The 16356-nt window shown below is 42.0% G+C and overlaps 1 protein-coding gene across 5 annotated transcripts in view; it reads right to left on the bottom strand.

The window, feature by feature from the left end:
* The window catches only part of LOC116741413 (S-adenosylmethionine synthase), an 80660-nt gene that overhangs the window by 29496 nt on the left and 34808 nt on the right, over positions 1–16356 (bottom strand). Inside the window, exons 7-8 of one of the 5 annotated variants that reach the window (XM_032607870.1) lie at positions 6556–6662; positions 5492–6192 (exon numbers count right to left, since the gene is read on the bottom strand). The exons of 3 other annotated variants lie outside the window; for them this stretch is intronic. In XM_032607870.1, the coding sequence (XP_032463761.1) occupies positions 6564–6662 (99 nt within the window). In that variant the 3' untranslated portion in view covers positions 5492–6192; positions 6556–6563. Of the gene's footprint in view, positions 1–5491; positions 6193–6555; positions 6663–16356 lie in introns of those variants that run through there. One more of the 5 variants, XM_032607869.1, reaches the window with a different exon arrangement.

Below are 16356 nucleotides of genomic sequence, written 5' to 3' on the forward strand. Positions count from 1 at the left end.
AAGAGCAGGAAAGGGGATTCCCTAAGTTTGCAAGAGTGGAGGGAAATCCTTTGGGTTTCTTTTTCTTTTTTCCATTCTCTTGAGCCCCAGCCCCCCGACAATTCCATGGTGACAAAATTGGCAGTGGAGGCCCGTGGGCACCTAAAATTCTAAGGGAGGGGAAACTTCCTCTCTGAATGGAGAAGCTGTGATCCCAAGAAAGTGGAACCAATCCCTGTTGTTTATTCTGTGTGTATCTTCTGCCACTTGGCTTCAGATACAGGCTTGGCCATACAAAGTGTACAGCAGAATGGGGTAACTGAAACCCAGCTTTCTGGACAAAAGACCAAAAAGAGGAGGGCCAGAGTGGGGAAAAAACTGGAAAGATCACCGAGGGAAGAGCTCAGAAGGAGATCCAATAACACTGTAAGATGCTAATAATAGGGAAAACTGGGTTCAGAATACACAGAAACTCTGTACTAACTTGGCAGTAATTCCGTAAATCCAGAAGTGTTCTAGGGACTTTCCTGGTGGCGCAGTGGTTTAGAATCCGCCTGCCAATGCAGGGGACACGGGTTCAATCCCTGGTCCGGGAAGATCCCACATGCCACAGAGCAACTAAGCCTGTGTGCCACAACTACTGAGCCTGCACTCTAGAGCCCGTGAGCCACAACTACTGAACCCCATGCGCCTAGACCCCGTGCTCCACAACACGAGAAGCCACCGCAATGAGAAGCCTGTGCATGGCAACAGAGTAGCCCCCGCTCGCCACAACTAGAGAAAGCCCATGTGCAGCAAAGAAGACCCAACACAGCTAAAAATAAGATAAACAAATTTACTTTTTAAAAAAAGTGTTCTAAAAATTTTTTTAAACTAAATATTTGCCTCGGCTCCTTCACTCTTATGTTCATTCACGTTACTCACTGAATTATTTTCTTGATGACAAAGGGAAACTGGTGAAGGGTTTCAAGCAAAAGACGTGCATGGATGGGGCATATGATCAGATGCAGACTCTTACAGAAACCATTTTGCCAGCTGCTGCTATTGCTCTATGGTGACCAGACTAGAGAGGGCTGCCCTGGAGGCAGAGAGATTACATGGCATAGGCGGAAAGCAGAAGTGGGATTTGATACCTCACTGGATGTAGGAAGCAAAAAGGTGGGAGGATTCAGGGATGACTTCCACGTGTCTGGCCTGGGTGAATTCACGGGATGCCAGAGTAGAGTAATAATGACAATAAACACAAACACTGTGTGCTCCCAGGATGAGTCAGACCCTGCCAGGAGGTGAGTGAGCGCTGCGCTCTGGGGAGGACTGGGTGCTCTCAGGGACCTGTGTCAGTCTCCTACCCTGCAAATGCTGGTGTATTTGCCTTTACATCATTCCCCAGGTCTTACTCAACAGGTCAGGATGTATTAAATGAGCCTCCAGATATAAAATTTGAAAATAACCCCACACCCTGAACAAGCCATTTCTGTAAGGATTTCTACAAATATGTGATTCTATATTTTAAAAAAAAGCAATATTCTGAAGGTTCTTGTTATCACGAAGTAAACACTACTTTTTATGTAAGCAAACACACTCGCCAAGGTAAATATCCAACTGAAGTAAAAATGGAGGCGACATGGGTGTGTTTAAATTAGCCAGTAATTTGGGAGGAAAAAGCAGAAAGTTGGGTGGGATGGAAGAGCAGCCTATGATTGGCCAGCTGATCTCCCAACTCAGCGTAAACTTGGTGGAGGGAAGGAAGGGGTGGCCTACACAAGCCCAATGTTGTCAGGGAATCACTAATTCAGAGTGCTTCTATGGAGTCCTCTGCTGGGCTAAAAATAGCTTTGCTGTAGAATGACTTCGTATTTTTAAAGTAGAAAAACACTGAGTCAAGTCTATGAGTCAATTCACAGCAATCAATATGAATGTTAAATATACTATACATGGTTTCAAGGAATTAGCCATCACCTCTCAACTCTAAACTCAGAAGATAGCTAGGATGTATCTAGACATCTGTCAGCTTACCCCTAAAGACTATACATATGCACATAACTTCCATTTTGAAATAGAATCATCATGGCCGTAGCCAGTCATTATAAATCAGTTTTATTTTAAAAACTGAAGGTTATAGTATATACACTATTGATACTATGTAGAAAATAGATAACTAATGAGAACCTACTGTATAGCACAAGGAATTCTGCTCAGTGCTCTGTGGTGACCTAAATGGGAAGGAAATCCAGAAAAGAGGGGATATATGTATACATACAGCTGATTCACTTTGCTGTACAGCAGAAGCTAACACAACATTGTAAAGCAACTACACTGATAAAAAATTTAAAAAATAAATTAAAATTGAAGGTTATCCCAACTGACCTTATTACACTTATAGAAATTTAAAATATCACGTCCTTCCCTCTAAGTCAACTCACCATAAACTCATCAACACTGGTGGGAAATCTGGGAAGTGTATGGATTGACAGTGAACTATATGACCTCAGTCCACAATTTACTTAATGGAGTTAAATCGTTGACCTACGGTTACACAATACAGCCAAAGGGTATGGCAGAGACAGAAGTCGTCACCTTTTTCCCAGAATACAGTTTCTTCACTAAACAAATCCCCATCTCAAACACCTAAACAGGGAGGGTGAACATTTTAGAGGCAAAAATTGTAGAGAAAGAAAATTACAGTCATGAAGTCATCTTGGCTTTAGTCTTCTCTTGATATTTTGCCTTTCTCTTGTTTACTCTAGAAAATATTTTTATATAAATGAATAGTGTTGTTGAGGTCTAAATATTTTAAATGAAATAAGAAACTAAAATCATTATTTAGGTAATTTAGGCCAAACTGACCCTCCAATACAAAAATAAATAAAATTTGGTCAGAAGTATTTCATGTTTTGAAACGTCTATAAAATTGTCTCATTTGGGGGGTTGAAAACATATTTTAAAAACCTTTGTGAATGCAAACTATTACATTTAGAATGGATAAACAACAAGGTCCTACTGTATAGCACAGGGAACTACATCCAATCTCCCAGGATAAACCATAATGGAAAAGAATATAAAAAAGAATGTAAAGATGTGTGTAACTGAGTCACCCTGCTATACAGCAGAGACTGGCACAACATTAAATCAACTATACTTCGATTAAAAAAAACAAAACAAAAAATACCTATGTGAAAAAAACCCCACAAACCTATGTGGAAGCGGCCTCCCATTCCTACTCTGTCTCTGATGTCTCTGATGCCAATTTTCCATATTAATAAATACATATAGAAAGTCTTGCGGTTTACAAAGCACCCCTGCAAGTGTCAGCTCAGTCAGCTCTCATGATGACTCAGCAGGGTACTGTCCCCATTTAACAGAGGAGGAAGCCCAGGCCCAGAGAGATTCGGTGATTTATTTTGGGTTACACAACTGGTAAGTGACACCATACTCCAACTCAGTCCTTCCAACTCCAAATATTCTCTGCTTTTCCCACTGTGCTGCCAGTTAAAAGCGCTTCCTTTTTTTCCTAATTCAAGATGATAAAAAAGTAATTACCCACAAAGTGTGGTTATTTATTTAGCTGCTGCCAGCTACTCTAATACTTTCTGCTACCAGAGCTCAGGAAAAAAGCCTTTCTCAGCCTCAAATGCAGAAAGCTTGCTATTGAATACTCCAGAATTACACCAAAGGGTCCTTGGACAATGAGGCAAACACATCTCTACTTCCACCGCTCAGTGTGATCTGCTTTTGCTGGCTTCTGAGCCATAAGGATCACTTGTACTGTAGCACCATGTCTAGTGAATCACCAGACACCATAATGGAGCAAGTGACACTGTGCTCAGCCTGGGCTCTGAACCTACAGCATGAACTAAAGGCACTGCAGGCACAGTGCCCACCACCCACCTCCCCCATCACCCCCACCCAGGCAGCAGCCTCCATCACCTTCCTTAAAACTGCTGCACTGCTGCTCGGCCCTCAAACTCCTCCAGTGACCCATGTGCCTACCAAACACATTTTCTTTCTTCTCCAGTCCGTTCTCCTCCACACACACCTTCTGAGTATAACTTTGGCCTTTGTTATTCAGTGTGGTTCCCTAATGAACAGCCTCAGCATCACCTGCCCACTTGTTAGAAATGCAGAATGTGGGGCTCCACCCTAGACTCGGAAATTAGAATCAACACTTTAACAGAATCCCCTCTCCCCCATTAATTTATAAGAAATTAAAATTTGAGAATTTACCCTAGGAAAAAGGACAAAGCAAGTGAACCTCCTCCTGTCTGGTTGTCACCCCGTGCTGCCCTTGGGTACAAGTATTTCAGGCTCTAAGAAGGTGTTATGGCCAAGTTCAAACCCTCCAGCGACAGCTCATCTATTCCCACAGTATATCCAATTCAGCTAGGTTTCACGGTTCCGCAAAATAACCTGCTTAATATTTAGCAAAGTAGTCACACTGAAGTATGAATAGCTAATAATGCCTACAAAGAGTGGGCTCTGAGAGAATGTTACTGAACACAGTGATAGCAAGAAAGTTGTAAAGTCAGAGAAATCTGGGTTTGCATCTCAGCTCTCTCAATGATTAGCTGTGAGAGTCTCAGAAGCTTTAAAAACTCTCTGAACTTCCATTGCTGCCTCTGTAAAATAAGGACAATCCCTGCCTTACAAAGGGAGTAGACACACTGCAAAGCATCTTGCATACCTTGCCTGGCACATAGTAAGTGCTCTCTTCCTTTTGAATGAATGAGCCAGTAACATCAGAGAAAACTGAATTTCAAAATCATGTTGATGCAAATAAATATCTAGTTGGTGCTGCTCCGGCCAGTGTAGCCACACAGGGGACATTCTGGAGTAGGCAAGCATTTCTTGTGACATGGAAAATCTCATCAGCCAACCGCCACGAGCCTGGAAGTCACACACCACACCTCTCCTACCTGGTAACTTCTCCTACACTAACTTATACTTTGGAGTCCTCTGATTCAAAAGCTCTTCTCCCTTTCTCCTTGGAGAAACTGTTTAATCATCAAATAAAACGGCCAAAAGTATTAGCAGTGGTGGAAGTAATAAGTTTAAATGGCAAGAAGCTCATTTTTAGCACTTAAAATATCATTTCAGCAATATCAGCAATGGACAAGTTACGAACTAGAATTGTTTTTGTTATTCAGTATAACTGGTAAAATCATGCTTTAACCTGATTTTTTTTTTTTTTTTTTGGCCACACCGTGCAGCATGTGGGATCCCAGTTCCCCAACCAGGGATCAAATCCATGTCCCTGCATTGGAAGCACAGAGTCTTAACCACTTGACCTCCAGGGAAGTCCCTAGCTTGATTTTTTTTTTTTTTTTTTGTGGTACACCGGCCCCTCACTGTTGTGGCCTCTCCCATTGTGGAGCACAGGCTCCGGACGCGCAGGCTCAGTGGCCTTGGCTCACGGGCCCAGCCGCTCCGCGGCACGTTGGATCTTCCCGGACCGGGGCACGAACCCGTGTCCCCTGCATCGGCAGGCAGACTCACAACCACTGCGCCACCAGGGAAGCCCCCTAGCCTGATTTTTAAACTGTCGGTTTGATTACTGATTATACCTGAAGGAAATGAATTTGAAAAAATCTAAGTTAAAATACATTTTTAAAGATAATCCTTAAATCAGACTGGGCATCTTATAAGTTTTTCAGAATTAATAATGCTTCATTAATTTGTTAAACAAAAGACCAAAAAAAGCACAAGACATGAATGGAAAAAAAGGTACAGTTAACTAAAATAAAACAACATTTCTGCCTAACAATAAACCAAGTTAAAAGGCAACCCATCAACTGAGAGATTTCCCAACACATACAACCAACAAAGAAAATCAATAAGAAAAAGACAAACAAATCAATAACAAATATAAGCAAACAATATGAACAAGCAACTCCCAGAAGAGCAAACCCATTGTGCAATAAACATGAAAAGATCTGTAACCTCATTAACATCAGGGAAAATGCAAATTAACAAAGAAGCTACCACATTACACTCCTGTTATGGGCAAAAATGTTGAAGTGTGACATTACCAAGTACTGGAAAGGAAATGGCACAAAAGGAACCCCATATCCTGCCGGTAGGATTGTCTAGTAAACTCACATGACCGCTTTGGGAAGCAATTTCACCCTCGTCCAGAAGCTCGAGAATGGGCACCGGCACCACACAGGGGGGCCTCATCTCCCCTAGAGCAGCGTTTTCCAAAGTGTGATCGCTGAGCTGGAGCAGCACCACCCGGAAGCCTGTTAGAAACGCGAATTCTCCAGCCCCAGCCCCAGCCCCAGCCCCAGCCCAGACTTACTGCCTTACTGGGGGTGCATTCTAAAAAGCCCTCCAGGGATAGGGAGGGTGGGAGGGAGGAAGACGCAAGAGGGAATAGATATGGGAACATATGTATATATATAACTGATTTGTTTTGTTGTAAAGCAGAAACTAACACACCATTGTAAAGCAATTATACTTCAATAAAGCTGTTAAAAAAATTTTTTTTAAAAAAAGATGATATGTAAGATAAAAAATAAATAAAAAGCCCTCCAGAAGGTTCTGGTGCATGCTCGAGCTTCTCACACATTTCGTCCTTACCTGTTTCATCAGGACATTGTGTCAGAATACCAGGGACGTGGTCCTTGATACATTCTCTGGGAAGGTGGTCTGACAGACAGACCTTGGTTTACCAGGACAGCATGTCGCTGAGAGTCAAAGGACAGTGTGCAGACAATCAGATTTCCTCAAAGGCACACATTTGCACAAAGAGGTACATACAAAGACGTCTGTATACAAATAAAGCATTTAAAATAGTCTAAACAGCTGCCTGTAGAAGAACAGGTACGACAGTACACTATACAGCAGTTAAAACAGACGAAGTAGATATTCATGAACCGGCAGGGATAAATCTTGAAAATATAACATGAATGAAAAAAAGCGAGCTGCAGAATGACACCTATAGGATGATACCATTTAACACTGTTAAAATCTCACCCCAAAATACTGATGCTATTTTTGAATAAATAAATTAGCATTTGTGTGAAAACATCAGGGGTGTATCTGGGAAGTACATCTACTGATCTCAAGGTAATGGTTACCTGTGGGCAAGAAATGAGAGGAATGGGATGGAGGAGGACAAAAAGAACATCAACTGTAAGATTTTGGTCTTTTTTTAACTGTCAAATATATGATAAAAAGTTAATATCTGTTAGATCTGGGTTGGGGTAAAAGACACTGCTTGCGTTATTCCGTGTATTCTTGTGCATATTTGGGGTATTTCATAATAATTTAAAAAATTTAAAGTAGCATTTCATTATACTTGTTAATACTAGAAAACCGCATTTCTGTACAAAAAGAAATGTTTCAAAGCCACAGCCTCAAGAGGTGTAGGGCCTTTAAAAACTGAATCTTTGTGACACCTAGTGGTAGTAGTAATAGTTACAATTTAATACACAATTCAGTGTATTAATACCTGATTTCTTGGTTTAATTAAATTTCACAAAAAATTTAATACTTGTTCTTTTTGTTTCTATTTTTGTTTTCAGTGGTCTGTACTTGAATATTTTTAATGGGTATGACACTTTAGAATAAGGTTATCATCTCATATTCATTAATTATATGGCTCAGCCACTGGTCTCCTGAAAAATGTATCCATTACATTAGTTCTAGTGTCCCCCAAACAAGGGCGTCCCTGCCATCCCATTCTCTGGGTCAGTGACAGCAGCAGCAGAAGCTCTGAGCTTCTCTCTTACACCCTGCTACATACCCAGCTGCCAGACATCCTTTCCTGCCCCTGACCTACACCTCCTGCATGATCCCTCTAAGCCCTCAATTGCTCCACCATTACTCCAGGCCCCAGGCTCTTCCTACCTCCTTCATATCCACACAATCAGCTTCCAAGTTGGCTTACAGAATGTGCCATGTCTACACCTGTCTGCTTTACATCCCCCACTAAACTGTGAGTGACTTGAGAGTAGGAACCATGTCTAGCACAGATGTTCCCCACGAGAACCTAGAACAGTTCTTAGCACACAGTAGGTACACAATACATGTTACTGATGAATTTCCACTACCACAACCCAGGTCCCGACCTTCATCACCTGAAGCCCAGACTAAGACAACAGCATCCTATGGCAAAACCACCCTAAACACCACCAATTAAGCATCTGAAAACATCTCTTTGCAAAATAACACCACTTTCTCACGCCCTGTCCCTAATAAAGTTTTTCGACGTACACTTCTCATTTCCGTTCTCTCTCTCAGCCTAGACTTCTTAGCTTGGACTTTAATATGCTTCATAATCTGATCCAGATCAACTTTTCTGAACTTCCCTCCTACTTCGTCCCTGCACGGATCTGCTGCTCCTCGGGCAGCCGGCAGGCATTCCTGCCTTCATTTCTCTGCTCACATTTCTCCTCCTACCTGCCCACAATCAATTCTGAACCTTTCTTCTTTGTTTTTTCTGTGTTTTGTATGTTTTGATCTCTTGCTTCCATGAAGCTCTAAGTGACTTCTGTCCATGTAAAAAGTTCATAGCACTAACTACCTGGTCCTTTGCCGCCTCCGTCATGATTTACCTTCTCGCCCGTGCCCTTGCTCACCGTGCGGGGGAGAGCTTTGCAGTGGCACTGAGCACCTCTCACACCAGTCTGTGCGCTCAGAGACCAGCTAAGTTCTCAGAGGGGAGCCAACCTAGAGAGACTTGTTGAAATGAGGTAAGTCAGGTAGAGTGAGGGGGAGGCCATTGACTGCAATTAGGATAAGCCCTTATCATCTTTAAGCTGGAGGAACCCGGCACGTGATTCTGAATAATGTGTTAAACAAGCGGGTCTCTTATAATTTGATGAGGGACTGACGACAGTGACACTAAGGTGATGAGCTAGAAAACCTATCACCGGTGGCTTCGGAACATGAGAGAAAAGAGGAGCGAGTATCAGGCTCCTTGTATTGGACAAGAAGTATGAGAACCACAAGAGGGTTGAGGAAGGCTCCCACCTTATAAACTGGGCACCTGTACAGTAATGAAGCTGCCTGTGATACTGCAGAGGTGAGGAGGGGAGAGAGTGTCTAGGAAAATAAAGTCAACTATGTTTCAGACACAGCTGTTTCTGTAACATTCTTAGCACACACAAATACATTCAGTAGTTTAAATATTTCACACAGAACTGGGCAATGAGGCCAGCTCCAGCACATTAGCTGGACAGCTCGGAACAGTGACTTTCTGAAACTTCCTTTCTCTAATACACTCAAATCCAGGCTCCTATCAACAATTCCATGAACCCTCAGTAGAGCCTTCAGCATTAAGAAGGGCTCAGTGTTAGCCCCCTTCTCTCTCCTTCACCAACTTCACACCTGACCCCTTTCCACCCACTCACAAGCCCACTTCTATCTTGCCCCGATCCTGACAGTGTGTGTTTAGGCTGGACAATGGGCATTGGTCCTGCTCCTGATTTATAGTCAAGCTCCTTGGTAAACACTGACTCCTTGGCTGGGCCAAATCTTTGCAAAATACTCTACCACGAGCTGTGCTGTTTGCTCTCTCCTCTCCTACCTTGCCCCCCTGCCCCCACCTCCCTCCCACTATTGCTCTGTTCCTGGCCGGGAATTTGCTTTGAACAAGGCCACTCACCTCTTGCCCTAGAGCCGCCATGCGGTCATCCAGCTGACAGTGGGCCTGGAAGCCGCACACTCCAGTGCTGCTCTTGCTGGACTCCAGACCCCACGGTCTTGTGACGGTCTACCAACCCTCAGCTCTAGGGCATCGCCGTTAGCCCCTGACTGCTCTACCTCGGAGTTTGTTACGGGCTACTGGAGAACATGATTTAAGAGCTCTGATGAGGTCTCTACTTACCTAGCCCAGTACCCAGCATGTAATAACGTGGTAGTAGTAACAACTTCACTACTTGAGTGCCTACTAAATTCTAGTCACTGCTACAAAAGCTCTACATGAATTAAGTCATTTAATTCATTTAAGTTTAGGGCCCACAGAGCTGTCCAACAATTATTTCATTCATCCATTCCGCCAGCAGATGTTTTAAAATTCATTCTCACTCAAGCACCTGACCAACATCTGCCCTTCTCTCCTTCTTTACCAAGAGGATCAGAGGTATATGTTGCAAATTCTGCAATGCACCACTGTCCCAAATTTCATCCCCTTCCCTCAAAATCTCTCTATATATATATTTCCCACCCCGGATGAGAGAAAAGAGTAATTCCCAAAGTGCTTTCCTCCCTCTGTGACTTTGTTCCACACCCAGTTCTTCTGGAACCCTGCTCTAACCCTCCTGAACCACAGTTTTAGCCCCTCTCTCTCAACTCCCCAACGTTCCTATCGCCAAAACCACAAACAAAACCTCATTTCTCCCCACAAAAAGAATTCCTTCTCAACCTTGCAAAATTCTCAAGCCACTTCCTCTTCATCACCAAATTTCTCCAAAGAATAGCTTTACAATCTTTCCCTTCTTTACCAAAATTCACGCCTTAACCACATGATCTGAATTTCACCTCCACAGCCTTAATGAAAACTGTAAAAAGTCCTCAAAAGCCATCACGAGTCTTCCTACACATCACTGCCGTGTCGCAAGCCCAGACCTTTGAGGCTGGCGCCCAGGCCTCCATGATCTGGCCCCTAACTGTCCCTCTAGCCCTCTCTTTGGCTAGTTTTCTTCACATCCCCATGGGTTTCACGTGTTCAAAACTTACCTCTCCTTTAAGGTTTTTTCCAAGGTTCTCCCTTTCATAAACCTTGCTCAAATCATACTCTCCTCTAAATCCTTAGCTCCTATTTGTGACAATTAATAGTTCTTCATACACACTGCCTCAAACTATATGTGCACACAAGTTATGCTTTTCAACCACACAAAAGCACTGTAAGGGCAAACGTCATGCCTTATTCTTATTTCCCACAGTAATTAGCAGGGATAGGACTGGGACAAGGCAAACGGAGCGCCTACAGGGCAAAATTTGAGGCAGTCACTTAGGTTCCTATAATTACAGAGTCAGCACTTAAACTTTTACCGCATTTGCCTCATCCTGGCCCAGCCCTGTAACTAGTGACGTCTCTCTGACGCAGACTGAGAATAAATGAATCTAAACCAATGAATCAATAAGGTGATAGTGTAAGTACTTTGGGTGATGACTACCCATCTTTGTTGGGAATGAGATTGGAGATGATAGGCATATAGTGCAATCACAAGCAGTGAGGCAGGAAAAGTCTGCTGAGGAGTCTCTAGGAATATAAGTACTACCACCCAGGAAGACTCTCCCCACTTCTCACACAAGATACTGTTGTGTCTGAATAGAACACCTGGATCTATTTACTGCAGCCATGCAAGGAGCGACCCGAGGACGAAACCAACAGAAGAGAAAGATGGAGCCAAGAGGGGGCAGCTAGAGCCCTGATCTGTCATGTTTGTGACCTGCCCATTCTCTGCACTTCTCGTAGGAGACATTAAGTCATTTGATCTATAAAGCCAGTTGAGTCTGGGTTTTTTAGTTATTTCAGCCAAAATAAGACTAATACAGTATAATCTCCCAGAAGAGAATGCTGTGGCAGACGAGGAGGCCGGGCTATTTCTGCACCCTCCTCTCTTGCTCCTCCCAAGAGAAGGATGAGTTGGTCTGGGGTAAAGGTCCTGGGCTCAACCGAGCCTTTGAGCTCTTGCCCCTGAATGTCTCAGCAAGCAGAACCGACCACGGACCCTCCATGCTTCCATCTCCCCTCTGAGAAGCAGAGCAGACCGGGCTCTCCACCTGACACAGAGAGAACTGCAGCTCCCCGAATGCTTTTCCTGAGACTAGCCAGCAGCAATAAAATACTCACTTTGGGCCCAGTGTCCAAAGTGCACTCTGTGGAAGTTTTAACGTTTGTAAAGTTGATACTTCGACTCGCATTTGGCCCTTTATGCCTGGTTCCAAACAGGATAAGAGATATAAGTCATTAGGTACCTCCAGGACCCCCGAAGTTCTTCTCAGAAAATAATCACATTAAACTTCATGAAATTAGGAAAGTTGAGTATAGCAAAGGAATAGTTTTCCATGAGAAAAAGTCTATAGGGTTTGATCTTTGGCTTTAAGCCAGGATGGTCTAAAAGGGATAGGACTTACACGTGAAACAATTAAAACCAGGACAAAATACATGAAACAATACTTGTCAAGACAGTGAGCATAAGGCAACAAGGGACAATAACCCCTGGGAAATGAGAAACAATTAAAGTGTCCCCTACAATTGCCCCAATGTAATTCCTTGAGAGTGATGCCCAGCTACAGTGCCGGGAGGCGGAATGTATACGAAGCCTGGTGGTCTCCCCGACGTAAGGAGAAGGAGCTGAGAGCACAGAGGTACCTACAGAGGGTCCTCCTCGAGTCTTCAGCTGAGTGATAAATGCATGTGTATGAGGAAATGACACAAAGCTAAGGAAAGAACCCCCTGAAGTGATTAGAGGGCATTACCATGGCTCAAAGAGAGCCAGGAAAAATATCCCTTCCTGTCAATCACACATCAATAAAGTGGTTTTACTATATGAGAAAAGAATCTGAAAAAGAATGAATACATGTATATGTAAAACTGAATCATTTTGCTGTATACCTGAAACTAACACATTATAAATCAACTCTACTCCTATAAAATTAAATAAATAAAATAATTTTTTAAAAATAATAGATTTCCATTGGAAAAATAAAGTGGTTTTAAAAATACAATAAAATAGGGCTTCCCTGGTGGCGCAGTGGTTAAGAATCTGCCTGCCAATGCAGGGGACAGGGGTTCAAGCCCTGGTCCGGGAAGATCCCGCATGCCACAGAGCAACTAACCCCGTGGGCCACAACTACTGAGCCTGCACTCTAGAGCCCGCGAGCCACAACTACTGAAGCTCACGTGCCACAACTACTGAAGCCTGCGTGCCTAGAACCCATGCTCCGCAATAAGAGAAGCTACCTCAACGAGAAGCCCACGCACCGCAAGGAAGAGTGGCCCCTGCTCACCGCTACTAGAGAAAGCCTGCAGGCAGCAACAAAGACCCAACTCAGCCAAAAATAAATCTATTAAAAAAATAAAAATACAATAAAATAATTTATCTTCCCACAGCCAAAGTGGAAATTCTCATAATTCACTCAGCATTGGATAGCATACACCCAGAGATGGTTGCCTTAATTGTAGGGCAAAATTAGCCCTAGACTGAATGCTCCCTTAGTCCCACCTAACAAAGCTTCTTAAAACTAAGATCAGAAAAGAAATCAAACTATTTCCAAGTAACTTAATTGCACCTAGGAACAAAACTCGAAAATATTTATTATAGGAATAAAAATACCCAACATTTAAGAAGATAAAATTCGTATCTAATCAAAAATTACCAGGCATAGAAAAAAGTAGAGAAAAACAAATGACCTATAATGAGAAAAAAGCTCTGCCTCAGAAATAATACAATGACAGAATTAGTAACCAAAGACATTAAAGCAGTCACTCTAATTGTCTTCTATGTTTTAGAAGCTAGAGGAAAGAATGAACATATTAAGTAGAGGATGGATGACATTTTAAAAAAATAATATAAATGTTAAATACACCAGACAAGATTAACAGCAGATTTGACATAGCAGAAAAAAAAAAAAGTTAAGTTTACTTGAAGATACAGCAACAGAAACTTTCGAAAACGAAACACAGAGAGAAAAAAAATAAAAAGAAAGGAATTAAAGCATCAGTGAGAGCTCAGTTCACCCAATGGAGAGAAGATAGTGAAAAAATACTTGAAGAAATAATGATTACATTTTTTTTCAAATTTGATAAAAACCTATAAGCCAAGGAACTCAACAAACCTAAGGCATATAAAACATGAAGGAAACTACACCAAGGCACACTATAATCCAATTGTTCAAAACCAGTGATAAAGATAAGATATTAAAATCAGAGGAAACAGACATATTACATAGGAACAGTTAAGGATGATATTTCTTATCAAAAACAATGCAAATGAGAAGACAGCAAGGAATCATCTTTAAAATACTGGAAGAGAAAAAACTGTCAACCTACAGTTCTATAAGCAGTGGAAAACTCCTTCAAAAACAAAGGTAAAAATCCAGAAAATATATTTATATACAAAATTCAAAAACTACACAAAATTCAAAGACTTGTGTCTTATATCATTACATGATAGATGATTACAGATTTCATTTAATGTTAGCAAGAAATGTACCATTTGGCCTTATCTCACTAGGATGCAGAAGAATAAAAATAAATAATTAAAAAATGAAGGTAAAATAATGTCAGCAGAAATGGTAGAATAAGGATCTCCAAAATCCTCTCCTCCATAAAAGCAATGATAGTAATGGTGCAAACTGTCAATATCGACTTTTTCAGAACTCTTAAAATTAACCAAAGGCTTGAAACAATCCAGGGAATATTTATTCAAGAAAAACAGCTGAATCTCAAGAACAGCATTAGCTTTGTGGCTATTTACTTTTCTCTATTCCCATTCCCCTACTCCCATGTCTATGGTAGCCTTGAAAACCAACAGGGCTTTCATGTTGAAACCATGATGAAAACCAGTGACCTGCTAGCCAATAAAAAAGTCAGAATCAAGATGGAACTCTTCTAAAGCCCAATTCCCAGAAAACAGTCATTATTTGACTTGTCTGGAAGTTCCATGGAAACTCCCAATTGAAAAACTGTATTTGACATGACTCAGAGTTCACCCATTGCAACCAGCCTTTTTCCCAGGGTTGTTGTCAACAAAAATCAGCATCAACTTTTTGTTTTTGTTTTTTTGTGGTACGCGGGCCTCTCACTGTTGTGGCCTCTCCCGTTGCAGAGCACAGGCTCCAGACGCGCAGGCTCAGTGGCCATGGCTCACGGGCCCAGCCACTCCACGGCATGTGGGATCTTCCCGAACTGGGGCACGAACCCGTGTCCCCTGCATCAGCAGGCGGACTCTCAACCACTGCGCCACCAAGGAAGCCCAGCATCAACTTTTTAACATCATGTCTGACTGATACAGTGATAACAGCTGGGACAAAGAACAAGATGACCAAAAACTTAAGTGGAAAAGCTTGAGAATAAGATTCCATAAGGGGATTTCAAAATCTCTGGCATATTGCTAGGAATTGAGAAGGCCACACCTATTTGCACATGCCTAAGGCTATGTGCACAGTTGAGAAAGACCCAAGAAGACCCTAGGCTCTCATCTCTGGCTGAACTGGAGGCCTCAACACAATCAGAAAGTGAAGGTTAAAGCAGAGTTGTAAACTGTTGGGCTGGCCAAAAAGTTCATTTGGGTTTTTCTGTAACATCTAATGGAAAACCCAAATGAACTTTTTGCTCAACCCAATACATGCCTCAGCATTGAATGTATGCCACCAACAAAGTCTGGAAGACTTATTGGTTCCAGACATCTAAGGAAATCTCTGTCATATCACTGGCTGACCACTAAGCAATCCAAGCAGACTTCAATGACCACATGTGATAAAACACGCAGACATTACAAAGTTCAGAAAAGGTACTAAACAAACAAATAGGAACAAGAAGAACAAATAGCAATAATAAGAAATCCTGGGAAGGGGGACAGAATCTGTTTTCCAGGATTGCCAATATATGTATTTTAAAATATCCAGTTTTCAGAAACTTATAAGGCATGCAAAGATACAAGAAAGTATGGCCCACATTCAGGAAAAGAAAGGACTATTAGAAATTGTCCCTGAGGTAATGTAAATTGATACAGCCACTATGGAAAACTTAAAAACCTGAAATAGAACTACCATATGACCCAGCAATCCCACTACTGGGCATATACCCAGAGAACACAATAATTCAAAGAAAACACATGCATCTCAATGTTCATAGCAACGCTATTTACAATAGCCAGGACATGGAAACAACCTAAATGTCCACCGACAGAGGAGTGGATAAAGAAGATGTGGTATATATATAGAATGGAATATGACTCAGCCATAAAAAGGAATGAAATTTGGTGATTTTGTAGAGACATGGATGGACCTAGAGAGTGTCATACAGAGTGAAGTAAGTCAGAAAGAGAAAAGCAAATATTGTAATAATAACGCATATATGTGGAATCTAGAAAAATGGTATAGGTGATCTTAGTTGCAAAGCAGAAATAGAGACGCCAATGTAGAGAACAAATGTATGGATACCAAGAGGAAAAGGGGTGGGGTAGGAGGAACTGGGAGACTGGGATTGACACATATACATTATTGATACTATGTATAAAATGGACAACTGATGGGAACATGCTGTATAGCACAAGGAACTCATCTAGTGCACTGTGGTAACCTAAATGGGAGGTAAGTCCAGAAGGGAGGGGATATCTGTACGTGTCTGGCTGATTCATTATGTTGTGCAGTGGAGGCTAACAGAACATTGTAAGGCAACCACACTCCAATAAAAATTAATTT

The sequence above is a fragment of the Phocoena sinus genome, chromosome 16 (genome assembly GCF_008692025.1).
Source record: "Phocoena sinus isolate mPhoSin1 chromosome 16, mPhoSin1.pri, whole genome shotgun sequence".
NCBI lineage: Eukaryota > Metazoa > Chordata > Mammalia > Artiodactyla > Phocoenidae > Phocoena > Phocoena sinus.